Source organism: Hemicordylus capensis, chromosome 1 (assembly GCF_027244095.1).
Source record: "Hemicordylus capensis ecotype Gifberg chromosome 1, rHemCap1.1.pri, whole genome shotgun sequence".
Lineage (NCBI taxonomy): Eukaryota > Metazoa > Chordata > Lepidosauria > Squamata > Cordylidae > Hemicordylus > Hemicordylus capensis.
The window spans coordinates 195000542-195028184 of NC_069657.1; the positions used below are offsets into that span (position 1 = coordinate 195000542).

The 27643-nt window shown below is 41.4% G+C and overlaps 1 protein-coding gene across 11 annotated transcripts in view; it reads left to right on the forward strand.

Moving 5' to 3' along the window:
- Positions 1-27643, forward strand: part of LOC128339600 (collagen alpha-1(XXVIII) chain-like) — a 78091-nt gene that overhangs the window by 10625 nt on the left and 39823 nt on the right. For 10 of the 11 annotated variants that reach the window (XR_008313113.1, XM_053283786.1, XM_053283789.1 and 7 more), the window contains 14 exons: positions 3468-3488; positions 5186-5245; positions 8323-8376; positions 8834-8878; positions 9784-9810; positions 10038-10082; positions 10454-10498; positions 12604-12657; positions 16121-16189; positions 16555-16623; positions 20060-20128; positions 24544-24612; positions 25098-25166; positions 25265-25333. Coding sequence is in view for 10 of the 11 variants with exons in the window: in XM_053283786.1 (XP_053139761.1) it covers positions 3468-3488; positions 5186-5245; positions 8323-8376; positions 8834-8878; positions 9784-9810; positions 10038-10082; positions 10454-10498; positions 12604-12657; positions 16121-16189; positions 16555-16623; positions 20060-20128; positions 24544-24612; positions 25098-25166; positions 25265-25333 (765 nt within the window). In the remaining variant the exon portion in view is untranslated. Of the gene's footprint in view, positions 1-3011; positions 3192-3467; positions 3489-5185; positions 5246-8322; positions 8377-8833; positions 8879-9783; positions 9811-10037; positions 10083-10453; positions 10499-12603; positions 12658-16120; positions 16190-16554; positions 16624-20059; positions 20129-24543; positions 24613-25097; positions 25167-25264; positions 25334-27643 lie in introns of all 11 variants that reach the window. The other variant, XM_053283794.1, reaches the window with a different exon arrangement.

Below are 27643 nucleotides of genomic sequence, written 5' to 3' on the forward strand. Positions count from 1 at the left end.
CCTTAAGACCCTCATAAATAGCAACCATAAAAGCAGGTTCCAGAAGGCTGAAAATATTATATTATGTTTTTGATGTTACAGTATGATGATGACGACGACGATTTTTTATTATTATTATTATTATTATTATTATTATTATTATTATCTGACATTCTGACTAACAGAGTGCCAGCACTTCTAATGACATACTGGCATTCCATAGGTCCTGCTACTGCTTTCCAGACTAAGGCAACACAGACCAGAGTGATTGTTGCCAATTTCCTCCACCTGCAGAAACTCTCCCTGCAACTTGGAAGAGGGTCCCTGAGAGTTGTGCACTCCACTTAATCATATGGAGCACTTCAGAGATGGGGAAGATGGGCTAAAACCACGCACACCACACATACACACACAGACCATGCCGACTGTGGAGCACTGCTAGTTTGTGGTGTAGAAGCAGCAGCTCTGTTCAAAGACCACGGGCACTTCATTAGGATGTCGGCCATTATTATCATTATCAAATTTATATCCTGCTTTTCAATGTAAGTGTTCTCAAAGCAGGTTACATAGAAAAAGGAATAACATGGCTCCCCCCTGTCCCGAAAGGGCTCACCATCTAATATAGGTTATTCACCAATATTCCCCCTGATATCCCTTCTCCAAGCAAAATCTTAGCTCATCTGATATTCAGTCTGGTTCTCAGTTGTGCTGGCTTTAAAAAAATGTAAACGGCTTATCTCACCGGTGGTAAAGAAGGTGGGAGGGACTATGCTTGTATAAGAGCAATAATGTCAACTCTTTGCTATAATTTCCTGTTACTTCCACTCCACTCCACTCCACCTCCCCTCCCCTCCCACCTCCTAAAAGCATGTACTGTTTTAAATTCACCTTATACCACTTCATTAAAGACCATTTGGAGAGATCACACAGTACACATGGTGAGCTCCAGCACATGAACAGCACCTCAGATTGAGGCATCTGCCATCTGGAGGAAATTTAAAATGGTGGCCAAAATATATCACTACAAGCTTGCAGTGATGCTATAAAGAATGATGTTATCAAAATAAGCCAGTTAATTAGATGCTTTTAAGGAGTAACCACTTTCCTGCATTACAAGTTGCTTGAATATTTAGTGGTCTTTGTTAATTTTGGCTGGAATGCAATCATTAGGTTGTCAGCTTGAAAGCATGTTTATTTTTCCAGTTCCTCACTCACTTTTGCTTCAGCCATCTCTGTATTTCACAGGAAGAAAGGCTCTATTTAAAGGCATCTGGATTAACATTCATCTTTAGGAGACTACCAAATCAGAGACATTGGATGAAGAACCCATATTACATTTGAGTGTTTCCACATTATTTAAGCTGCCGTAGCTTGTTATAAGCAAAGTTTAGGCACCTGTGCTTTTATGAAGCACACCTTATATTCACTTTAATTTAATTCCGGCCACATAATCAGTGCTGAGCTGTTAAGGTTTGATTATACAATATGAACAGCATCTGACAAAGACATCAAAAACCCATTGTAAACATCCTCTTTTTGTTTCTCTTGTAATTCTTGCCAAGAGCACATGAGGATACAGATTAATAGTTACATTTGACATTGCGGATTTTAATTCTAGCTCTGCCCATCTCTTCCAAGAGAACCATGGCTGTATTACATTAAATTTCAGAATGTGGGAAGAATTGGTCTGTTTCTGTTTGCAATTCATTTTGAAACCCCACTAGACAATTCAACCTACAAAGGAAAAAACGTTGTTCACATGTCACAGTTGTGAATTCTTACTTAACCCACAACCACCTACTGGAGGTCCCTCTGGAGTTATTTGGGGGTTGCGGGTTCCTTCGCAGCATATATAACACCTCTTCTCTTTGACCTGGGCGCTTTCCAGACTAGCTGCTAGAACAGCAGCAAAATGCCTCCGTTCAGGCAAGTCGCATTGAAAATGTAAACAGCAGGAGGTTTTACAGACCGGGCTTTATGCTGTGGGGTATCCGAGGAGCGAATCTACTTCGTAGCAGTTTCAAGACAGTTTAATCCGGGGGATTAGGTGGAACATTCATATAGCCCTCGGCTGCTCCCCTATGCACATCAAAGACAAGCATCGTAGCTTAGCAGAAACATCAAGGTTTTTTCCCCCAAAGCCGCTGGAAACAGGGGATTATTTTAAGTCCGACATACCTCAGGCTAAGCCAGAATTCACAGCCTCCCTTCGGGGGAAAACAAAGCCCTGTCCGTCCTGGTCCCTGATAGTCCGCAGGGAGGTTGGGTTAAATCCAGAAAATATGTGGACTGGCACACTCCAATCTGGAGAGGATTTGTTGGGAAAGCCCTGTCTGTAAAACCTCCAGGGGGAGCAGTCTCACAGCAACTAACAACCCAAAAATACCAGCAACTTCCTTACGCCAGATAAACGATGTCCTAGCTCTATGTCGCAGCGATTAAATTCGAGACAAGGCATTGGCAATGTGAATGGCACCCTGCTATCCGTGTAGAGACTGTGGTGTCACAACGCAGGAAGTGTGAAAGCACACACATTCCGAGATCCAACGTGACCCTGTTGCAGGGTCTAATCTGGAAAGCGCCCTGGCAGAATTACAAAACAGGGGCAGTGGCTGGTGCAGGATATGGGGAAAGGTCAAGGGATAAGAGGGGCATCGATGGAAATAATCTAAATGGCTAGTGGCACGTACTTAAGATCCATTGTGCAGCAGTCTCTTGCCATGAGCTAGGTAGGCCTAGAAGGTTATTTTTCACTAGCACTTGTACTTTTTATACACCAAATGAACCTTTATTCATCTTTGTTTTTGTTATTCCTCTGATGACTTCCTTGGAGATTGTGCTTCTGTTGTGAACACGCTACATTTTCCAAGCCATTGAAGGTCATTGTTTTGCAAGTGTGATACTTCTCCAAGGCAATGAATCCATTGCCATAGTGCCTTCCATGTGGAATGTGAGCAGGCTGCCACTTTTTTTTTCCCTGGCAGGGCTCCAAGACAAACTGAGCTTCCTTTTTAACACTTTGTTTCATTTAGTTATTCATTCGTTCTGTCTACTACCAATTGGTTCTGTATACTACCACAACCTCCCTTCCGGGTAACGTGAAGCACTGACTCAACCATATTACACACTTCCGTTTATTTCAACTAATGCTTAGTCAAATGGCTTGAGTACCTGTGGAAGCTCTTTGGATGGATCATGAGCCTAGGAGAAAGGTTAGCATCTTCTTTTGGGCAGAACCTTTGTGCATAATAGACAATAAGCAACAGCTGAAGCTTCTCAGCATGCTGATTTTGCCTGTTAATTTCTATCTGTTTTGCTTGTAAAGGCACATTAAAATAAAATAATGATGGGGTCAGGTATCACAAGTTTCAGGTCTGGGATCTTATTGCTTATTCTTTCAGCTAGCAAAATAGTCTTTTTTATTTTTCTTAAGAGTATACTTTATGACCTATAAGTTCTAATTTTCTTTGAATTATTTGTCTCCACAGAAAGTTCTGGCAGAAGAAGGGGTAAGTATTTGTGGGTAGAAAAATATTGGATTATTTTAAAAGTAAATTATCTTGCAAACTTGTAAATTCAACTAAACAACTCAATTACTGAACTATCTTGTCATTATTTTGTTCACTGAAAATTCTAAAGAGCAAGAACATGTCAGACAATGTCTAAATGTCAGGCATTGCTAAAAAGTACCAATGTGTATTTTGCATGGTGTACACCTTGCAGTTTCTAGTTGCTGCAATATTACAAATAAATCTATATTATATATAAAAACACATAGGGGACTAACTGTTGTGGGTTTGTGATTATTTCGCAAAGCACCAAGGAAGCTACCACTCCAGTTACAGAGTGCAGAGTTTAGTGGTTGCAGCTATTTAAGTAACGCACATGGAGATCACTGTAGAGTATAAAGTAAATTGATTTATTTATGAAGTACATTTGAGATAGCCACCTAATGGTGCAGTGGGGAAGTAACTTGTTTGGGGAGCAAGAGGTTGCTGGTCCGAATCCCTGCTGGTATGTTTCCCAGACTATGGGAAACACCTATACTGGGCAGCAGCGATATAGGAAGATGCTGAAAGGCATCATCTCATTATTATTATTATTATTATTGTTTTTACATTTATATCCCGCTCTTCCTCCAAGGAGCCCAGAACAGTGTACTACATACTTAGGTTTCTCCTCACAACAACCCTGTGAAGTAGGTTAGGATGAGAGAAGTGACTGGCCCAGAGTCACCCAGCTAGTTTCATGGCTGAATGGAGATTTGAACTCGGGTCTCCCCGGTTCTGATCCAGCACTCTAACCACTACACCACGCTGGCTCTCAATGCATGGGAGATGGCAATGGTATTGGTAAACCCCTCTTGTATTCTACCAAAGAAAATCACATGGCCCTGTGGTTGCCAGATTCAGCTTGATTGCACAACTTTACCTTTACTTTGCATTTTAGATAGGAAAGACCTATTCTATTTATCAGCTACATGATGAAAAGGTAGGGAGAGAGAGATGTTTTCATCATCTCTCTAGGAGGAAAGGAAGAGGACTGACTTACAACAGGAAGTACCTGAGGAGTCAAAGCAGGGGTCATAGAGCAGAGGCAAGCAGGGACAAGTAAAGGAGACCCTCACTAGCTACCTCTGTCTGCTCCCAGTGCCCCTAGTGATCATTAGGATAGTTGATGCAAAAGGGCGATGCACTGGAACTCCATCTCCAACACTAACTCACAGGTATCCCAGTGGTTAGGATACTTCCATATCATGCAGATATTTACTTGATCAAAGATTGCAAAGACCACAATAAACCATGTAGATATTTGTTTGCTATAAGCAGTCCTTCCAGGACACCCTGACTACTAGAAAAGTCCCAAATTGGAATATGTGTACATTTCTCTCTTGAAGGAGGAAACTTGCAGGTACCCTGAATTATTAAGGCAGTTCCACACCATCTAGAAAGCTGAAGTATGAAGAAGAATGTTGGATAGGAAAAAATTTTTTATAATGTTGCAGAAAAAACAATTGGAACATGTGGTAACAAAGCAAAAATAATTGAGAGCAAACTGCAGTTTCACTATCACAAAGCACCTAAAGAATGTGGTTTCAAGTTTTCATTTTTGAATTTAAAGAAATATAGCATAAGAAAATAAAAGAGATTAAGATATTTCTGGATGGATTGAGTTGATTAATTGGTATTGTTGTTTTTGCTTGAAGTGTCCCCAGCCTCCTATATGTAACTGTGAAAAAGGAGAAAGAGGCCTTCCTGGTCCTGCTGTAAGTAGCATTTTTCTTTTCATTTGCCTTCTTCTTATGCTTCATTTTCATTGTGAGCAGGGATTGCTTTGGGTGGCAGCCTTGCTATTTCATAAAATGTAGACATAATGGCTGTGATCCGAGACATGACACAACACATGGATAAAATGCTCATCATGCACAAATAATTATCAAAGCCTTGTGTACTTGTAGAGCTCAGCTTCATAGAGCGCATTGGGAGAAGGGCTCTGGATCATGTCCAAAGTAAAAAGCTGAATATCGCCAGGCTGTGGTTAAGTGTTAGATATCATTCTTTGAAGACATGTTCAACAGGAATGTTCAGTGTGGGAAAGCATGGCTAAGTCACACTGTGGTGACTTCAGCATGTCAAAAATGAATCTAAAATTAGACCTGAAATCCAGCTGATTTACGTGACTTATAACAGAGTATCCACGACAGTGCCTAACCCTAACCCTAACCCGCCAATGTTTTTGAAAGTTCTTTTAAAGTACAGTGTTACTTTTCAGTGGTACCCTCCCCCCCCATTCTTTCAGGCAGAATTCCAGTCCCCCACACCCACTGCCCCCCCCCGAATTGTCTTTAAAATGTCCCAGGACTGGGTGGCCACACTGTGTTGCCACTGCCTGATCTCCTCTTGCGCATGGCCAGAGTCTGGCTGAGGGCCATGCACGGCTAGCTGTGCCGGCCACCTGTGCCTGGCTGGGTGAGTAGGAGCAGCCTGAGTCACTCCCCCACCAGCCAATAGCGCACTGGCACATTATGAGTGAGCACATGATGCACTCATGAAGCGTCTCATGAGCCAGCACATGGCACGAGGGAGCGGTGCTGCGGCGCATGAGCACTGAGCAGGGCAGGGTTCTAGTTAGGGTGAGGCTGGCTGGGTGTTCTCAGCGGCCCAGCAAGTGAGCAGGCAGCCACAGCAGCAGCCACTGAGGCACTTAATCTCCCGTCCCACTCAGAGGCTCCGCCGTGGCCATGACAACCAGAGGCACAGCACAGCGGCCAACCCAGCCGGCACGACTATAGTGAGCCAGCTGGCCAGCACATGCCTCCCTTGCTGGGTTGTCATTGCCAACTACACACACACGCCCAGGCCACAAATGTGTGAGCGAGAACAACAGGTCAACTGAGTCAACTGAGTTCTCACGCTATGCTGTGAGTTGGGGTCTTGGAGTGGGTGGGGGGTGAGAGGGGAGATACTTCTGGGCAAGGGCGCCCTTCCCAGAAACATCTGGAATGGAAATATGTTATGTTGCATGTTGAAATGTTCCTGCTAATTCATATTTGCATGAATATACTTGTTTTACATCCCTACATCCTTGTGAGTGTAGCTGGGGATGCAACAGGGACCTGCACATAACTCCACCCGCTCTCCTCCACATGCACTGTTGCACCAGAGGGCAAAATGTCCCAGCTCTCCATGTACTCAAGCAGTTCTTTGTAAGAGAGGGAACATGTCTCTCACCCTCAGCAACCTGTTTCCTCTCTTGCAGAGTGCTTTCAGACTATGGGCACAGCTAGGAAGCTTTGCCTTCTGATGCACAACAGCACATGTTGGTGGAGGATTGGGTGTGTGTGGGTGTGTGTGCGCGCGCGCACGGATGCCTTGTTAGGTCCCTGCAGAGGCTCCTAATGCATGTGCTTTGTTGTGGTTTCAGCCAGTGCAGGAGAGCTGGTCTTGTGGTAACAAGCATGACTTGTCCCCTTTGCTAAGCAGGATCTGCCCTGGTTGCATATGAATGGGAGACTACATGTGTGAGCACTGTAAGATATTCCCCGTAGGGGATGGAGCTGCTCTGGGAAGAGCATCTAGGTTCCAAGTTCTCTCCCTGGCAGCATCTCCAAGATAGGGCTGAGAGAGATTCCTGCCTGCAACCTTGGAGAAGCCACTGCCAGTCTGTGTAGACATTTACTGAGCTAGATGGACCCATGGTCTGACCCGGTATATGGAAGCTTCCTATATTCCAATTTTACCTCAGTCCTTCAGTACACCTATTGATTATTCCCCAATTGTTGTAGTGGTACAGTTGACTTGTATATTGATTTTCAAGCATACCCAAATGCAGGTTGTTTCTTGTGAGTCAGTTCTAACACATAAAAAGGCTGTTCCTGAGTTGGAATGCATAAAAATCCATAGATATATGGAAGACTGGCACTGAGGCTGCATCCTATCCCACTGATGCCAATGGGAGCTTTATTCCGTGTTAAATAATGGTCAGATCAACACTCCTACAGATCACAACCATGGAGAGTATGAGTCACACCCCCTACCACCCACCCTCACTGTGGTCCAAATCTGCAGAGGGGATGATCCAGCTGCTATTTAACTTGCGGTGGAGGGAGCTCCCATTGGTGCTGTTGGGATAGAATGCAACCTTAGTGTCAGCCTTCCTTATACCTAGATGTTTCTCTCATACATTCCAACTCAGGCATGTCATTTTGTTTGTTTGTTTGTTTGTATATTTATTTGTTTGTTTATTTATTTTATGACATTTATAAACCGCCCCATCCAGAGCTCTGGGCAGTAGTTTGGTCCCAAACATAATGACATTAAAAACATGGACCTTTGGGGGTGGGGTGTTAAAAGCATAAAATCTCAGGACAAAGAAGTAGGGGTTTTTTGTTTTTGTTTTTTTAATTCTGCCAAAATATCCAAGCATGTTCCTTCTCGCCCGTTTTGCTTTAGAAGAAATCCATGCTGGGTTTAGAAGAAAGGGATTAAGAAAGTGTTCATGAAAATAATCTTATCTGCCTGTCAAGCTGTCTGAAAGCTGTGAGAATGGCACCCATATGTCTAATGTCCAGGAAGACTGCAAATGAGCATTCCAAAAAATGCTTACATTCTCATGACAATCCAATTACGGAGGAACTGCTTGAAGCTTCAAATGTGAAAAAATATGCATCCTGAGAATTTGATCCCCTTTCGCCCTGACCATTTCATCTAATAATTTTCTTAACGACACAAAATATATCAAGGTGTTAAAATAAAAGAGCAACTAATCAAAGAATTTGGAACATAGGGTTCTCTTAGAACATTAACCTCTCTGTATGGTTTGTCTGACCTTTGCTGTTTTCAGGGTAAAAAGGGCCGCCCCGGTGATGATGGAGCTCCTGGGCCAAAGGGAACAAAGGTAACATGACATGTGAGGCCTGATTAAAATGGCCATTGTTTAGGATTAGTAATTCAGAAGGGAGAGTGTTTGAAATCAAAGCATGTTAGTCACCACATAACACAGTAGCTGAGAATGCATAAGCCATTCTAAATTAAAACCATAAGACAAATTTATGAATGTTTTTAATCACCAGTGCTTTATGTTGAACTGGAAGATGGAAGTAGACTAGATTAGAAATTCCATCTTCCCTTTTTGGTTTGAGGAAAACAGATCTTAAGTGAAGGGCAAAGTGTTGACTGATTTAAAATTATATTTTCTGTATTGCACTGTAAAGTAATAAGATTTATTTCTTGAGGCTGTAATTGTGAACACGCTTGCTTGGGAATCAGCCCTTCTGATGCAGTAGCTTTTGCTTTCAAGTAAATACAGATAGAAGTGTTCAATTAGTCCATTTAAAATACTCTTATATTTCTAGGGGGAACCAGGCTTAAATGGAATTCCAGGAAGAGATGGAACAGAGGTAACATTTTTGATATCTTCTATTCTCTGTTCATTTGCTTGAGGAAAATACTGTACCTATGTTCTTCCAACTGTACACACAAACTATGATGAATACAACTTGTCTCTACAATTAATTAAAAACAAGAAATGTAAGTCTCACTGAACAGCAATTTAGCAAAGTGGGAGCCGCTGCTGCCATGCTTGCTTCCACCTCGCTAAAGTCATATATAAACACTTCCTTTTAAATGTATTTCCACATCATCAGCTGTTAGAACAGACTTCCAAACCAAACAAGCCACTTAGCATTTTAAAACTCTACATAACGTGTGCCAGGACTGGAATGGTCAAACAGTAGCACTAACGGTGATACTCAGTGGACTTCTGCAGTGCCAGGAGACATCAGAATAAATTTTAGGGAGATCAGAATAAGTTTAGGGATTCATGCACTGATTTGTCGAACAAATTTGGCACCTTTAAAAGTAAGGAGAGTACGTCCAAACCTGCTCCTCCTCCACTCCACGCAGCTTCCTGTTGTGGTGGCACACACCCCAGCTGCCCTCATGTGCTGTGTACATGGCCTCCATTCATGCACAGCAGCCATTTGCGTGGTCAGCATTGCTGACCACGCAAATGGCCGCTCCACATGCACACAAGGCCTGTGCATGCTGCCAGCATGCAAGTGCAGCTGGGGAGGGGTGTGTGTGCTCTGCCACAGCAGGAAGCTGTGTAGAGTGACAGATGAGCAGGTATGGACCTGCTCTCCTCACTTTTAAAGCTGCCAAGTCTGTGCTACAAATTGATGCATGAATCATGATTCGTGCACATCCCTAGTAAGTTTTGATAAATAAATATTTCCTTTCTGCTGGTCCCAAATATCTTTGCTAATCAGCAGCAGTACTAGCTCTCTTTCTCTCCTCTCTCTAGGGGAAGTCGGGATACAAAGGAGAAAAGGTATGGATTTTTCACCTTCTTTGATCAACTTGTTACAACACCCAATATAGCCGTGTTTATTTGGTGGAGTTAAGGTAGTAGCATCTAAAATATATTTCAGTAACAGACTATAACTGAAATGGGAATGGGAGAAAACACTGGAGAGAACATTTGCAAATAAATAAAATGCAGAGATATCATATAACTGTATAGCTATGCTTTTTTTTATGTTGTTGTTTTAATCTAAGGGTGAAAGAGGAGAATGCGGAACACCAGGAATAAAAGGTGACAGAGTAAGTAACTATCTCACAGTTAACTGCAAAGGAGGAAATTACTAGTAAAATTACTTGTGCAAACAATCGGCAGCAGCATATATAACAGAGCTGTTAGACCAAATCCCTCAGCAGTAGTGCAATCTCTATATGATGAGGGAGGGAAGCTTGCTAAAGGTGGGGTCATTTTGCAGTGGGGGTGTGTGTTGTCAGCATAATCATAGAATCTGGATTTTAAATATCGTTAACATTTCTGTCTGTTTTTCAGTTACAACATGTTCAATGCATTTTCTTGCTAGTTGTTGCCTATTTAGAGTTGCTGTATTTTATGTTGTATCCGAATGCTTTTAAACGACAGATTACGTGGGTTAATTTTCCCTCTTATCATTCAGGGTCCAGAAGGTCCTGGTGGTCCAAGAGGTCTCCGAGGTCTTCAGGTAAGATAATGAAAGTGCTTTAGCTATCTTTCTAAAGCAAAATTGTTCATCCAGTTTTACTCAAGTAGCATTTGACAGTCATGCCAACCTACATCTCAGCACCATTGGTGAGCAATAGTTACCTGAAACTGTGGACCATGTCACACACAATGGCTAGCAACCAAACTATTACCTTTGCAAATAGAAAAGCTCTACTCACACAAGTGATCCTCTCTTTCCTCTGCTTCCTCTTGTCCCCTCAAAAAAATTGATGGCCTCCCAACCCTCAAGGACATTTCGGGGGGAACACAGTCAGCTGCAGAGCAAATGGGGGACTGGCAAATCACCCTTCCCAATTTGTGTGAATGGAACAGCTTATGTTCATGGAAGTACTGGTATGGATGTTACCCTATGTCAGGGATGGGGAACCTTGGCACTCCTGCAGATGTTGGCCTACAATTCCCATAATCCCTAGCTATTGGCCTCTGTGGCTGGGGATTATGGGAGTTGTAGTCCAAAAACAGCTGGAGTGCCAAGGTTCCCCACCCCTGCCTATGTGATTATGTTTTTTTTACACATAGATCATTCCCGTGTTGGGAGGACCATGAACCATAATTGCGAAGTACAGTGCAAGTTTATTTTGCCACAAATATCTACAGCAGGAAACCAAAGGAGATTCTCAATCCATATGCTCATGGCAAAATAAACATTCATGCCACACTTCACAACTAATGGTGTACACATTTTCCTACATGAAAATAACTTCCACATAGGGATTTCAAACTCATGTGTGGAAAGGGTTTTCATAAACTGAATTTATTTATTTTCACATTTTTATACCACTCTTCATCCTAGAACCCCAGAACAATGTACAAAAATATGAAAACTTCATATCAAAACAAAACTTAATAAAATTGTACAATTCAAGCAGTTAAAAACAGCAGCAGCAATAAAATCAGTCATAGGCAATAACTTCACAGTCCTGTAAGTCAAAAGTTCGGATGAAAAGGGCAGTCATCAAATGCCTCAAAATAACCAGGACTAATGGAGTAGTATGAATCTCTCCTGGATGGGAGTTCCACAGTCTGGGGGCTATCACCAAGAAGGCCGTGTCCCATGTGTATGACAAATGTGCTTCACCAGGAGTTGGCACATGGAGCAAAGCCCGTCTGACAGATCTTGTCAGGCAAGCAGGTTCAGCTGGCAGAAAGTGATCTATTGGGTATTTTGGGCCGAAATCATTTAGGGTTTTAAAGGTAATAACCAGCATTTTAAATTGTATTTGGAAACAAAACAATGCTCTGCAATCAGAAGTCTCTCTGTGTTCAGTGGAGCTTATGCCCATTTAAGTATGCATAGGATTGCAATCCAAGGGTGTTTCCGGGGTGGGTGGAAACCTCAGGTGCGCCAATATTGTGAATTCAGCCAAAGGCTATACTTGTTTTTAAAAAGCTTGCCAAAACAATTCCTAAAACCAGTGAAAACAGCCTAGCTCTGTTATCAAAAACTAGCTTCAATAATCCATGCTTCTATTTCTCATGGGAGGTACTAACACTTGAATTTAAAAGGTTAATCCAATCATAGTTTCCACAAATTGTCTAAAAAGAGCACTAACTGAGGGAAATGTAAACCGGCCTAGTCCCATCCCACCTCATTGTATCTTCCCCAGTGGGTTCCCCATCTCTATGGATTCTTTCTTTGCTTTCTCCATTGGGTGTACCCTCCCAAACACTTCTTTCTTTCACCAGGAAGATGTTGCTTTCCTGTTTTTCAGTGGTTTTAACCCAAGCCCACAGCAGCAATCTAATCAATACAAATAGACTGGTCTTGTTAAGGACTCCACAATTGTTGGCATCCATTAACAGCCATTCTCAAGTCAAGATAAATTATTTATGGACTCACAGACTAGGAGAGACGGATCCAGAAACTATCACCAGGCATGGCTAGGTGGTAGGTATCACTTCAGTAGGCATGTAATCAGTTTTCGAGAATATAGCCAAATATGATCATTACCAATGAATATACAATTGTATGTTTTGATTGCAATGCATGAATCATACACTTGCTTATCCGAACATCTTTACCTTAAAACTCTAAAATATTCTTACCAAGTCATGTTTTAACAGGGTCCCCAAGGATTGCCTGGAGATCAAGGGCCTGAAGGAGTTCAGGGATCAAAGGCAAGTATCATAATACTGATTTTATTTTAAATTTTAGATGATATCACTGCTGCATTTGTAACTTTGCTCTCATATTTTGCTTTCCCTTATACCTAGTTTGATTCATAGTGCTTAGATTAAAGTGGTGCTTTAATTCATAGTGCTTAGATTAAAGAAAATCAAAGGCAGAGAACCCTCAAAACATACCCTCAAAGCTAATTGTAGAATTTATTTTACTGTGTCCCATAGGGCAGTGTAATTAGAAATTATGGTCAACTTTTGTGCTTCTTCACTGTATGTGAATTCTTTGAAAACTGACACTGTCAAAACAGCACCAGAATGTGCAATGTTTATTATCCATCAGAGATGAGGGTTTTATTTAACAACTAAAAGAAAAACATTTTCATTCTAAGTCAAGCTTATATGTTTCATAGACTTTTTTAATGTTATGGATAAATTGCTCTGCAGTGATAACAGTCAGATCTTATATTTGTTAGTAACATAAATAGCTCTGCTCTGTTTATACTTGTTGGGATGGCTATATTAATGTAAAGATGTGACTGTTCGATATGCAACTGGCTGATCACAATGCTTTCAAACATTTTCTTTGTTATGAATTGTGGCCATGTTAGCTGTACTAAAAATAACCTTCTAAGGGTGTCTGCAAAATCACCAAATGAAAACCTAAAGAGCAAGAACCAACTCCTCTGTTCTTGTTTAGCCGTGAGATGGTGTCAGGCTAGGAAGGTGAAAACTGCCATGGCATTCCATGATACAAAATCCCCCTTAAAGGCACTTCAGCCCATTAAAAACTTTATATGGCTTTAAGCCGCAGGGAATCATTAAATTATAGCTCATAAATAACATCTTGTTGAGACTTTATATGACACTTCAATTTCTTCTTCTGTGGAGGAGAAAGTTATTTTCCTCCAGGGTCATCTCTCTCCAGAATGACCCCGTACAGCAGTACTGATTAGTGAATCCACATAACCTGCTTTCTGCCATGTCACAATGATTTTTGTTGCCGCACTGGGCTGAGATCCATGTGGAGCTCATCCTTTTGTAAGGATTCAATGTTCATTTGATTTCCTGGCAACTGAACAAACAACAACTAAAAAAATTAAGACAATAAACACACTAGACAACTTCAGAAGGTCAATATCCAAGTGGATTTCAGCTTGTTGGCTTGATTATAAAATATATTAGAAGTTGGACAAAAATAGTTGTGTGAAATACCATGAGGACTAACACTAAATGTGTTCGTCTCCAATTAAAATTATAGTGCCACATGATATAAGGTCTAATTAACAAACTTGGCATCTCTAGACGTCTTCATCAGTAACCATGCATAATTTCTCCAGGTCCATTTCCCCTCTCACCCACAAAATGCCTTGTCTGTTTTAAAAAGATTAAAGGATTGATTGGTGTCTTTAAGCGTCTTTATTTATTTATTGTTTGGTTAAATAATCTAAAAGATAGTTATCTTTTATTTCCCTTTTTAAAAAGTTCTTATGTTTCTGGCTGCCTGATTAGTGTTTACAGCTAGACATGACAGTAGGGCATATATACATATTAATTATACAAGCGTGCACTGATTCATGCCCTCTAGCCCCTGTTCTTTGTGCCTGGGATCTATTCTCATTACGTCTATGGAGATTAGAAGTCGACCCATTGACTCATGTACGTTCTTGAGCCTGTCCGTTCTGTCAGCAGCTCTGTGTCCCAACATCTTTCCGATCTCTGTCCCCAGTCATTATAATGCTTGTCTCTCCCTTCTGCTGCCAGTCAGATGCCACATCCTCTTAGCAACTCTTGCCCGTGCACAGGAAATACCTATAATAATAGAACTCTGGGATTGATCCTTCTTCAGAGAGCATGGCACATAGGGTAGCACAGTTCTCTCTGTCAAACTAGAAGCCCTAGAGTTTCCATTACTGGTGCACTCTTTCTCTCTCACTCTTTGTTCCAGAGGAAGGCTTGGACTAACAGCTCACTGTTCAGATCCCATATAGATATGTGGAAATAAATTTGCATGAACATCCTCATACAGCCTCATTCCCCCCCCCCTTCATGTTAATGACCTTGTAGCCTAGGCTGTCTGAGCCTCCTGGACTTCCAGCCCTTGGTCTTCATTATGTAGCTCCCGAAGGGATCAACTCTTAGCACCAGCAACCCTATTGGCCACTAGGGAAACTGGGCTAGAGCTAGTAAGGGAATCTCCTCTGACCACACCGTCTCTGTCCTGGTTCCTCTTTGTTAGACTGATAGTCTTGGGTTTTATTTTCTCACCTGAGAGACAGACTTGTGCCTTTTTCCTCCCCCGCACTCCTGATGTAGTTAGCAGCTAGCCGCATAGGCTTTCTGTCTGTCTGATGTATTTCCTAAATAAACTACTTTACTTATAACTTTAGCTCTATCTTTCCAGACAACATTAATTAGCAGTGCTCCTCTTACTTGTGCACTTCTGCTACAGGTGGGGCATATAAACAATCTAACCCCTCTGTACATACGAGAGGAGAGCTAGTCTTGTGGTAGCAAGCATGACTTGACCCCATAGCTAAGCAGGGTCCACTCTGGTTGAATTTGAATGGGAGACCACATGTAAGCACTGTAAGATATTCCCCTCAAGGGATGGAGCCGCTCTGGGAAGAGCAGAAGGTTTCAAGTTCTCTCCCTGACTTCTCCAAGATAGGGCTGAGAGTGATTCCTGCCTGTAACCTTGGAGAAGCCGCTGCCAGTCTGTGAAGACAATACTGAGCTAGATAGAGCAATGGTCTGACTCAGTATACAGCAGCTTCCTATGTTCCTAACTCCAATATTAATTGCCCTGAAGACCCCCAAAATGTGATGCCTTTCATTATCAAATCTATCATAGATATGTGAAGGCTGAAGATGGAGCCTAAACCCCAATTTGTATCAAATAGTACTTTATATTGGAAAGTCAACTTCAGTAAGCAGAAGAGAGGTGCAGACAGAGGGAAAGCTTGAGAAACAAATCCTCATTTGAATGGGAGACCACATGTAAGCACTGTAAGATATTCCCCTCAAGGGATGGAGCCACTCTGGGAAGAGCAGAAGGTTTCAAGTTCTCTCCCTGACAGTTTGGGAGTGGAATAGGTTCGGGAGAAAATTCAGTAAAAAGAGGTGGGGGAGAATCTTCAAATGCACCCATGAGCAGAATCCAACAGAATCTGCTCCTGAGCATCCTGATGGAGAACACTCAGCCTTGGGCCCTTGCGGCCACTCTCCATAATAAATATATAGGGAAGCTATGAGCAAAAACAACAAAATCAAAAGCTGCTCATCCATTTTTATTTGTATTTTCCCATTCTTGCTACATTGAACCTTTCCTAACTCCCATCCTCACACCAAGCAGTTAAATAACTAAAACACTATTATGTATGTATAATTCAAAGATGTCAACCTAAGACAAAAGGAGCAATACCAAAAAGCTGAACACACTTTTCTTTTGCCTTTTTGAAAGGGGGAAAGGGGCCTCCCTGGCCCTGCGGGATTGACTGGAGAAACTGGAGTGGGATTGCCTGGCCCAAAGGTAAAAAAAAATGCCAATCATATAGAGTTTTCTGTGCAGTAGAACAAAGAAGAACAGCTGCTGAAATAATATATGACCGGATCAAAACTTAACAAGAATAAATGACGTCTTTGTAAAACCTGAAAGATATTCTGGATACGATTCAAGTGCATTCATGCCATTTAAAAAAAAGAATCAGTGTATAGCTCTCAGTAATTCATTGATACAAGAATTTGACTTTTTTTAAAAAAAGTTTTAGTCCAAGATAAGACTTGCTTCACTTCCTTATATTGTAATGTTCTCAAGCACATTATGTCAAATCAAAGAATGCTGCCTCTTTATTTTGTTTTGTTAAAATCCAAACATTTCTATATCTCTTTCTGAAGGGTGACATTGGCTTAACCGGAAGACCAGGCCCAGTTGGTTTGCCAGGAGTAGGAGAACCAGGTTTGCCGGTATGTATTCTACATGGGTAAAGGGAATCCCTTAGAAATTGGAGGGATAATATTGGTGTCCCTCTGAAAACATCTCATTATTATCTCCCTCTTGTTTTTGGAAAAAATCTCTAAGCTGGAATAAAGAAAAAGATAGTATTCGGAGTGTTCTGATTGTGGGCTATCTCAAAATTCAGTTTTTGATCCTTTTCTATTTTATTTCTCATTTTGTTTTTCTTATAAGTTATTTTCAAGTTAGTGATTATTCTTATGAAGATGATCTCCAACTTTATCTCTCCGTCTCAGATCTTTCACCTTCTTCTCTTTCTGGTTATTTTGTTTTCCTTCTTCTATCGGTTTTTCTTGAATTGTGATCTAAAATTTAGTTTCTTGTTTGTATTCTTGCTTCTTATGTTCTTCTGCCATTTTGGGGGTTGTTATTAGGCTTTGCTATATTCTTTTCAGATGCATAATCTCAGAGTAATCATGGATTTTTTTCTGGTTTGGTCCCCCCCCAAAACCCATTTTTTTAATACAAGCAACTGCCAGTTTCTGTTTTCAGCTTTCTAATCTATCCAAGTTGTGCTATTTTCTTTCACCCTCAAGGGAAAGAAAGGAAAAAACAAGCACCCAGCAACAAAGCGCTAGCTGTGAATGAGCTCCAGAGAGATCACGCAGCCCTTCTGGCGGTTCTGACCATGTCCCCAGCGTGTGGCATCACACGTAAGGGACATCACTGGTGCATGCACAAAAAACCCAGCAGGGCTGCCAGGGAGAGTGGCAAACACAGAGCTCTACTTCCCTAGTTATGCTCCTGACTCCACAAATCAACCCTTTCAATTTTACAGTTTCTTGTCTTTGGAATTCTCTGCCAGCTGACATTTGGACAGCCTTGTTGCTATCTCTATTTAACAATAATATCAAAATTATCTGTTTGCACGAAACCTTTCCTTCTTAGCTGGCTTCTCATTTAGCCCCTTTCTGTGTGTGTCTTCTGGCCTCTGCAGATCCCACAATGCACCATGCGACGGGTGGTCTAGGCATCTCTGTGTCTGCTGGGGACACAGCCCTAGCAAACACATGATCCTGGAGCCTGGGTTGAGGACTTGCTTGAGCCCTTAACCCCGGCTAAGAGCTGGGTACCAAAGCAGGGCTAGGTGGCACCGCCCCACCAAAATTGGGCCCAATCCCAGCAGTTTCCATGCGCAGCCTAATCCAAGCTGGGTTTCCCTAGCTTGGGTTAGGCTGCACTTGAGAACAGTGTCTGTAGGAAAGGTCTGTCTTTTCACACTCTTTTAAAACAATGCTTAGCTGTTACATGAGTTAGAAATGGTGTTATTAGATTTAATATAAAATATAGATTTACAAACACAGCCCAAGGGATAAATGGAATCAATCTGTAGAAAAAGAAGAAAATCACCAGCAACATAACATTTCAAAGTTTTAAAAAAACTATTAAGGCAGGCAATTTTCATCCAAATGTTCCTGTGTTCCTGTGTAAGAAGAAGAAGAAATATATCCTAAGGACTGATAGAAGTGGTTTGAAGACATATTTGCTGCATTATGTGGCATTTGTTTTCAGGGCAGAATTAGTGTATTTGTGCAAACTGCTTAGAAGTTGTGTTTGTTTTCAATCTAAGGCTGCTTCTGGACAGTGGCAGCTAGTGATAATGCTAGGCATAAACAAATGTCAGAAATGTTTCTCTCATGCGGCTTATGATACTACATTCAGTGGTAAATGCTGGACATGAGGATGAAATTTAGCTATCAGCCAGATAATTTTGGTTTGGGACATGTTTTTCCTAGTAAATGTCATAGCCATGTACTGGGCTCCTTGGAGGAAGAGCGGGATATAAATGTAAATATAAACAAACAAACAAACAAATAAATATTGTGCAGATCTTATTTGGACATTTAATGACTTGCCATGACAAGTTAAAACATTTATTAATAATCCTTGGAACTGAGGATGAACTCTGCTAATTACTAGTACTACTACTGATATTTATATACTGTTCTTCAACAAAAGTCTCAAAGCAATTTACATAGGGGGGAAACAAATACATAAATAAGATGGCTCCCTGCCCCTAAAGGGCTCACAATCTAAAAAGAAACAGAAGGCAGACACCAGCAACAGCCACGGGAGGGATGCTGTGCCCTGATGTAGAACCACAACGCGAGCAGCACGTGCCCACAGCGGCCCCTCTCACACACACCCGCATCTGACATCAGATGCGGGGGCAAGCTACGCCCCCATGTCAGATGCAGGAGCCGTGGTCTGGCTTCCAAATGGAGCCACATGGCTCAATTGGGCAGTTAGAGCCAGGCTGGCGCCACATTTGCAGCGCAGCCAGGAGCGACTCTTCCCTGCCTTAAACGACTTCTCATTGTTTGGGATTTTATGTCATGATCTTTCCTGTTTATATTAGTCCATAAATACTTATGTAACCCTTCTAAAAGCTCTGATCCTTCCATCGCCACCTTCAAACCGTATGGTTCTCTAATCCAGTCCAAAATCCATGTCAAACAGCTGGCATGATGATATCATTTCAATTTAGGAACCGCCAGCCCTCCCTGTTCTTTTGCGTCTTGCGTAATCCTGAACTTGATTCTTGGTTTTTTATAGGCCCAGATGAAAGAATTTATATACCTCTGCCACATATTCAATGTCTTATCTTCAATTTTAATAGGGATCATTTGAAATAAAGAGTTCATTCTTGGCAAAATATCCATTTTAACAGATGCTCTCCTTCCCAGCCAAGAAAGATTTAATTTTTTCCCACCTGATTCGATCTGCTAAAAGAAGGCTCTACGACAATAAATAATTATTCTTAAACAGGTCTTTATTATTCACTGCTAAATTATTCCCCAAGTATCTGATTGGTTTTTCTATTAGTTAAAATCCAATCTTGTCTTTCAAATACAGTAATTCTGTATCTAACAAGTTCCATTTAAGAATCTGTGTTTTGTTTGTATTGATCTTATATCCTGAGACCATGCTATAATGATTTATATGCTCCATTACTGAGTCTCTAAAGGTGAAATGAACACCATTGGTTTTCCCTCTTTTAAAGTTTCCTGCAAGGAATCTTAAGCACTTGCTTAACTTTAAACCTGTGAGCGATCCCATAAGGATCCATTGTTGTTAAAACTGAAGTTGACTGCTTTGTTGGTTTGTTTATTACAGAGTGAACTTTGCAGGCTCACATTTTTAAGTTCTTTAGCCAATAATGCTGGGGGGAAATAAGACTGCTATCACAATCCTGCATAACTTGTTATAACTGCCGTGCTTAGTTGTCTGCTTCTTGATGTATCATGGATATAGTTTTCTGACTTTAGCAGTTTGGGGCAGGTTGAAACAAAGCTCCAAACTACAAAGGTGTATAAAGATCACACTTTGATTGATTTGCTATTGATTCCCATAGTTTCCTGAGCTGCTTTTCAAACTGTTTTACAGGGGCCTCAAGGACCACAGGGGATCCAGGGAGAAAGGGGATCACCAGGAGAAGGGCTTCCAGGGTCAAAGGTATAATAAAGTAAAAAATAAGAAGAAGAATTGCTATGGTATTTAAATCCAGGGCCCTTAGTGCTTAACCAATCATTGTCATTTCATTTAGTGTTCGTCCTTATGGTATTACACACAACTACTTTTGTCCGACTGAAACATAAAAGAAATGCTTTCCTGTAGTTTCATTTATTTCCTACTTTTCTTCCATCATAGAATTCAAAACAATAAACCTCGAGTTCTCAGGGAGTCACCCAGCCAGCCACTGAATAAACCCACACCTACTAAGCTGCTACAAGCTAATAGGGTACCCACCTCTTGTATCTGCAGACCACACTTTTTAAAAATTAATCCAGGCTCTAGAACCTATGGAACTGGCTGGCAATCTATTCAGCACTAAAAGCAACACGAACAACAGTTGGAAGATTGCTAATTTTCTTAGTGTATTTCGTTTGCACAACATTATTTGCATTAGTATGCTGCATAGATGCTGTTTTGCTGATTGCATGTTTTACCCTCCTGGGCAAAATAAGAGCCTTTGTATGGTTAGCCTCAAATGTTCAAAATTATTATTCAGAAATGGAACAATGAGGGCTAGAATTTTACTTTTTCCTATGCAAAAATTGAGATGGGCATATTTTAACTTAATGTATATCCTACACAAAACTTCTTCAACTCTGTTAAAACTCTGTTTTAAGTTTAAAATGTTCTTTCTGGCTGGTGACACTGAATAATTAAGGTCAGAGCAGATGGTTGTTTTCTAAGAATTCTGTCTTCCTAGTGCTTTTAAGAACAAATCAATAAGCCTGAACTAGTAGAGACAGAAAGCTAGAAAGTGGATGGCTTATTTCCATATATTTGCAGATAATACTTTTTTTTTAGGTAAGCGTTAGGGTTCTTTATAAACATGTTGTCGGAATTATATGCCTCCTTCCCCAAAAGGTTTATTCTTTAAGAAGCAATGTTTTATTCAGATAAGGGAGAAATTTTGAACAAAAGGCCAGATTTATTTTTAGATATGGACAATAAATTATTTTTTTAAGATTCGGGAGGATTGGCAGAGGAACCATCATGATGAATACTATATTCCAGTATAAGATAATTCTTATTTAGTAGCAAGTATCACTTAGACATTATTGATCATGATGTGCACTTCAACTAGTACATGACTAGTTATCTTATCAGTATCTTTAAAAAATATTCAGAACTGTAATGGCAAAAACCTCAGTTAAGTGCCAAGTTAAAGGCATAAAGTTAAGACCGTTTCAATGTCAAATGCAAAGGAATGCAAAACCGAGAAATCTGTACATTCAGTAGTCAGCATAGTGAGCTTAACACTGCCATCGTAATTATTATATGATATTGACCCTAAGAGTCATTATGCTGAGCTGATCCTGGGGATATTTAACATATCATGAAATAGTACCCATTAGTGGCATGACCCGAATGGTAAAGTATGGTGATTTTCATCTTAAGAAAATCTCCAGGTAAATGACCTTAGCTGATATGCAACATTTTCTTACTAAAATTTTATATAGATTCTGAAATGTGCTAAGGAAAACACAATAATGTCTACAGGGCAAGACCATTCCCCACATGTAGCCATACCTGAACATGAAGGAATATTCATAGGGCATGTAACAGAGCCTTGTTTGCACTGTCCCACCATGGCATGGGCAGGCACCCAATGCATCAGATTAAGTCGTTAAGGATCAACCCTCTGCACCAGATGGGTGGAGCCTGAGAGAGGAACATCATGGCAGAGAAAGGCTCAGCTGGAGCTAGGGAGCTGTTGGATCAACTTGCTATCTTGAATCTCTCTGAGGTCCTGCGGCTTCACCTTGCCTCTGTCTCCATGGGAGAGCAGGATACAACACTTTGCCCAAGCAGAGGGGTGGGCAGGATGGATCTATGGGAGGTGTTCATAAGTTTCCCATTCATTATAACGGCTTGGTGCAAAGCCTGGCACAAATACTGAGGAGAAGGAGGAGGCAAAGCTTGTTTGCACACAGGATGGGAAGTAGGGAAAACAGGACTGGGTTAAACCCTATGGGAAACTCTCTGCACCAGGATGCTCTACATACGTCAGAAGGATCATGCTTCTAATGCTTTCGATGATGTGTTTTTATAGCATATTTTATATGTAAAGGCAAAAAATGCTGATAGGATAATGCTTCTAGAAATCCAGCCATGCCATGGATGAAATGAATTGCTTCCCAGTGAACACACAGCAGCACTTTACGACAGCTTAGTGAAGCTAAGAACACACTGAAACTACAAAAGAGATTTAAACAGGCAGAATGAATGTGATTAACCAATTTGGAATTTAGCCCAGACTCCAAAGTGACTAGAATTCAGTCTTGCTCCAACAGAAGATAGAAGAGGAAACAAGTACCAACACATTTTGCATAACTTCACTTATACATTCACACAAGTGTGTCCAAGTTTTTTTTTTAATCTTTGCAGACTATGCAAATATTGCATTTTTCAGCACACCATGCTGAATAGATAGTTGGACTATTCACACCGTGCATTTGCATGGTTGGGCGGAGGGTGGGGAAAAGCAGGGTTCAACCCACTTTCCCCCAGATGAATGCTCTGAGTCCCTGCGGCGTGCAACTGGCATGCCCACATGACCAGTGCAACCGGGAGCAGCGCGGGTAAACAGAGGCCGGGACTCATTGCCCCAGCCTCCAAGAATCCCACAGTGCACCACACACCATGTGCAGTGCACTGGGGGATTCCCACAGGAGATGGTGCTCTAGGCGCCCATCTCTGTATCAAGCAGCTCATGCTGACACATGATCCCAGCCCCAGGAGCCAGGTTAAGGGTGCATTTGTGCCCTGAACCTCGACTGAGAGCCAGGCTTCAGGGCTGGGTTTAGCACTGCCAGGATCTGCGTGGATCCCAGCAGTTCTCACGGGCAGTCAAGCCCAGGCTTGGCTGCTCGTGAGAACAGCCTCAGTGCATGCTTTCTGTTTCGATTGCACTGATCACCTGTCTGGGAGAGGGCCTAATGAAGAAAGTGGAAGGGGAGCTTACATTCAGGCACCCCAGCCCTTCAGTGGGTGATTGATTCAGTCAGAGCTGGCAGTACTGACCATCCATTGGGAAGCTAGAAACATATAGTAGCCCTGTGCTGCATGTGTGCACCACTGGATTGTGAGTTTCTTTGGATCAGCTATGAACATATAGTCCACCCATTTTGAGGGATTGACACTTGGTTCCAGTTAGTCCAGGTACAATTCACGATGCTGATTTTAACCTTTAAAGCCCTAAACAGAGAATCAGGATGGTTTAGTGGTTTGTTTAGTGTCGAACTGGGACTGGGGGGACCCAAGTTTAAATCACCATTTAGCCATGAAAGTCACTGGGTAACTCTGGGTCAGTCACTTATTTCTCAGAGTGAGCTACTTTACAGGGTGGTTGTGAGAATAAGCATAACCATGTAAATCTCTGCTTAGAGTGGGAAGTAAATGTAAACAAACATACATACATGCTGGATCGAGCATACTTTAGGGAACACGTTTCTCTGTATGATCCTTTTCTTGTTCAGATAATCAAAAGAGGGTCTGCTGTGAGCATTTTCCAAAGAGACATCAGTAGGAGTAAGAAGCAGGGCCTTTACAGTAGTGGCACCAGGGCTCTGGAATTTCTTCCTTTGAGAAGTTTTCTGTTTTCATTCCTACAACAAAAAAGTCATGGCATTTTTAGAGGTATCCCATGGAATTGGAGTCCCTTGTTTTAATAGGGTGCTCTGTTTAATTATGTTAAAGCTGCAGTGACATCCTATGTATTGGAAGCTGTAATTATTTCAAAAAGGGGTAGGACTAGAACGGAAATTTCTCCAGAGTGCAATCTGAAGGAATTTGAAGAGTATTTTGGTTTCCTCCTAAGAAGAAATTGAAATTTGAATAGAAGTCAGCATTTCTGCCAAGGAGAAATTTTGGAGATCTTTCTCAGATAGTAAATACTATACATACATACATACATACATACATACATACATACATACATACATACTTTCTATTGTAATAGAATTATAAAATAACATGGCTGCAGAGTATTTGAAATGAAGGCAAAGAACTATCAACATTTAGATCTATGTGGATCAAGGAGGCCATATGTCATGCAGTGAAGTGTTTCCACTGACATGGAAAGCTCAGGTCTGGACCCAACACATCTGAAGTGGAAATAAGGAGGGTGGGGGTGTATTAATGTTTCTGTGATTACTTGTACATTGAACAGTGCTCTCAAAAAGCCCTCTTCAGAAAATAACATCAAGCACTTTCATCAAGCACAGAAAAAAACATCAAGCACTTGCATTCTTAGTATTTTGAACAACATAGCAGTCAGTCCATTTGAGCTCAGTAGAATCCAGGATTAAAGTACTGATCACAGTTGCTAACTGCCATGTGATCTTGTTTTTGCACAGGGAGATCGTGGCTTTGATGGCCCAAAGGGACCGCGTGGGCAACCAGGCACTGGCATCAAGGGTGAAAAGGTAAGCAGTAAATATGTCAGGGGGTTTACAAAGTCTCAAGTAAACCTGAATGCCCTGTGACTGATACTAGTTACAAAGGATGTAATGAAGCAAAAGCAAGAGTTTGCTTCTTTCAATGGACCTTGAACAATACTGTCGCTTGTGGATAGATTTATGTCCAATAAACTATCTCAAGCCCATTTTAACTTTCCTTCATGGTAAAACGTGAGATGAACTAAAAAGCATTTGATTCTGTGGGAAAGTTACACTGTGAAATGAATAAAAATAGAAACTGTACATGTTCCTTTCTATGGTTGAGACAGCATACATAAAGCTATATAAACAGGTCCTTGAAAAATATAGAAGTTTGCTAACTCCTTTGCACTGAGGCTATGCCATTGGCTTTAAATGAGCTGTATCGAATTGTACCCAATAAAGATTTAGCAGTTTACAAGATACGCCATGTATCTCTATGAGGCAGTAAGTAACCGTGCTGTGTTTATCAGGGTGAAATTGGTCCACCTGGTTTGCCTGGGCCTATTGGATTATCTGGTGTTGGAATTCAAGGAGAGAAGGTGAGTTATTATGTGTGTAGTTTCTTTTTAAAAGAAATATGTATGTCTTATTGGAGGAATATATGCTAATAAGATTAATACTCTGTCATCCTCTCAAGGGAGTAGAAGGCCCTAAAGGACCACCAGGGCCAAGAGGGCCTCCTGGACAGGGGCTACCTGGACCAAAGGTGAGACTGTTTAGCTGAAACAAATGGACTGCTTGATTTTTGATCTCAAATGTCATTTTCTAAAGATGGCTTATTTTCATTGTGTTCCTTAAAAAAGATTATTTGCCAAGCACATGTTGACTGGCAATTACTTGTTATGAATAAACACTGGGAGTCAGTGTCAGAGGCAGCTTGCTAATGAGGCAATGTGAGACAACCTTGGTGCGGTGAGTTGGGCACCCTGCTCCTGCTGCCCATGGGCATCACTTCACCTGCCTCTCTGTGCCACCCACCGCCATCCCTGTGTCTAGGGATGGGGTTTTAAAACCCCATTCCTACATGTGCAGAAGCCAGCTAGCAGAGTAAGGAGGAAGAGGTGATATCTTGCATGCTACCTCCCCTTTCTCCCTTCTCCTGCTGCTCACTGGCTTCAGAATCATTGATGAGATTTTAAAATCCCATCCTCACATGCCCAGGAGCCACTGAGCAGAGGGAGAAGAGGGAGTTGGGGTGCTGCTGCCCCGACTGACCCAGCCCCTTAAAGTTGGTGTCTGTGTTAGGGGATTTGGCCAGTGTAAGAGGCATGGCCACTAGCAGTGCCAACATTTAAGCCAGCTATGGTCAATGTAATGCCTTAATTGTTGTCCTCCTGGCCTGAGGTCTCTTTTTAATGTACAGAATTATCATTTCCAGTTCCCAAAAGTCCTCTGTTTGAAAATCCAAAACATGATGAGTCACATGATAAAGCATTTAGAACATAAAATAAGTATTTGTTGCCCACATTATTGCCCATATTACATGTCTTCACTACTGTCTGACTGAGCAAAAAGATGCACATAACATATTTTTGTTTCATTGCATATTTTTCTTATTTTCCAAGAAAAACCCTTGGAACAATAATGAGGACCAAAACAATCAATGCAGTAATATAAAATAATGATACATATAGCAGGAATAAAAATATAATTTAATAATACATAACATAGTAAAGCACTTCAATAAACATATCATAAATAGAATACCAGCATTTCAGTTATGTAATATCAATATTTAACTATACAAAACAGCAGTTCAGCAGCATTTAATATTTACAATAACTATTATTATTATTAATGATGATAATAATAATATCTGTATACAGCTTTTTAATAAGAACATTCTCAAAGCATTTTACATAGCAAATGGATTAAGAAAATGGCTCAGTGTCTCTGAAGGGGCTCACAATCTAAATATAAACTTGAAGGAGACACCAGCAATAGCCACTGGGAGGGATGCTATGTTGGTATAAACAGGAACTGTTGCTATCCCCTTATGGTGAGAGCCACACTGTAAGCACTCCCCATCAAATATCTAAATATTAACCCAAGTCAATAACATGTCGTTCTGGTAAGAACTAATCTGCCTACTTTCCTTTTACTATCCCTACAACTGGTCTAAAATTTGGTCCAAATTGGTTAGGCAGTTCACAGGTTAGCTCACGTGCACCATCTTGAATTGATGTGGATGACGTCATCACTTTTGAGGTGTTTCTATGTGTCCCTACAACTGTACCAAATTTGGTCCCAATCGGTTCCCACTTGCACCTCAGACATTCATGCATCTGCCACGTTGAACTGGGGTGGGTGGCATCATCACAAACTATGCCATTGAGATGTCCCTTTGTGTTGCTCACTACAGCTGCACCAAATTTGCTCTAAATTGGTTAGGTGGTCTACAAGTTAGCCCACTTGAGGTTAGAGCCGCCGCCTCTGCCAAGACCCGCCGCCGCCTCCTCACCCTGCCATCCACCTCCTCCTCCGCTCTCCCCCTTCTCAGCCACCAGCCACAACAGTCCCAGTTTGTTCTCCGTCCTTGGAGGCTCACGCAGCCAATCTGCTTGCTGCACCAGCCTCCACCCGGCCGCAGGCCCGGCCAATCTGCTTGCTGTAGAACTCTCCCTGCCTCGCATTGGAACACGCTGCACATGGACCATCTACCGGAATTATATATAAAGATTCTGGGGGTATTTGCACAGGGCTGTTTTGATGCGGTGTCCCCTCTGTTCCTTTTGAATTTTTTCCATGGACCATTCATTCCACTTGCTCCCAGGTCTTTCTCAGGTCCCTTCTGGCCCATGGTTTTCTAGAGTTGGCAGGATGCCACACCTCCCCCCCCCCGCACTGCGCATGCATGGTCTGAGTATCTAAAAACTTTCATTTAAATGAATAAAAAACATTTTTTCAATAAAATATTTTTACTTGTTTTTAGGGAGTCTTCTGCAAGACTGCCAACTTGCAACCTCAACGCTAACATAGGGAACTCTCCCTCCTTATATAAAGTCTGCCTTTAAAA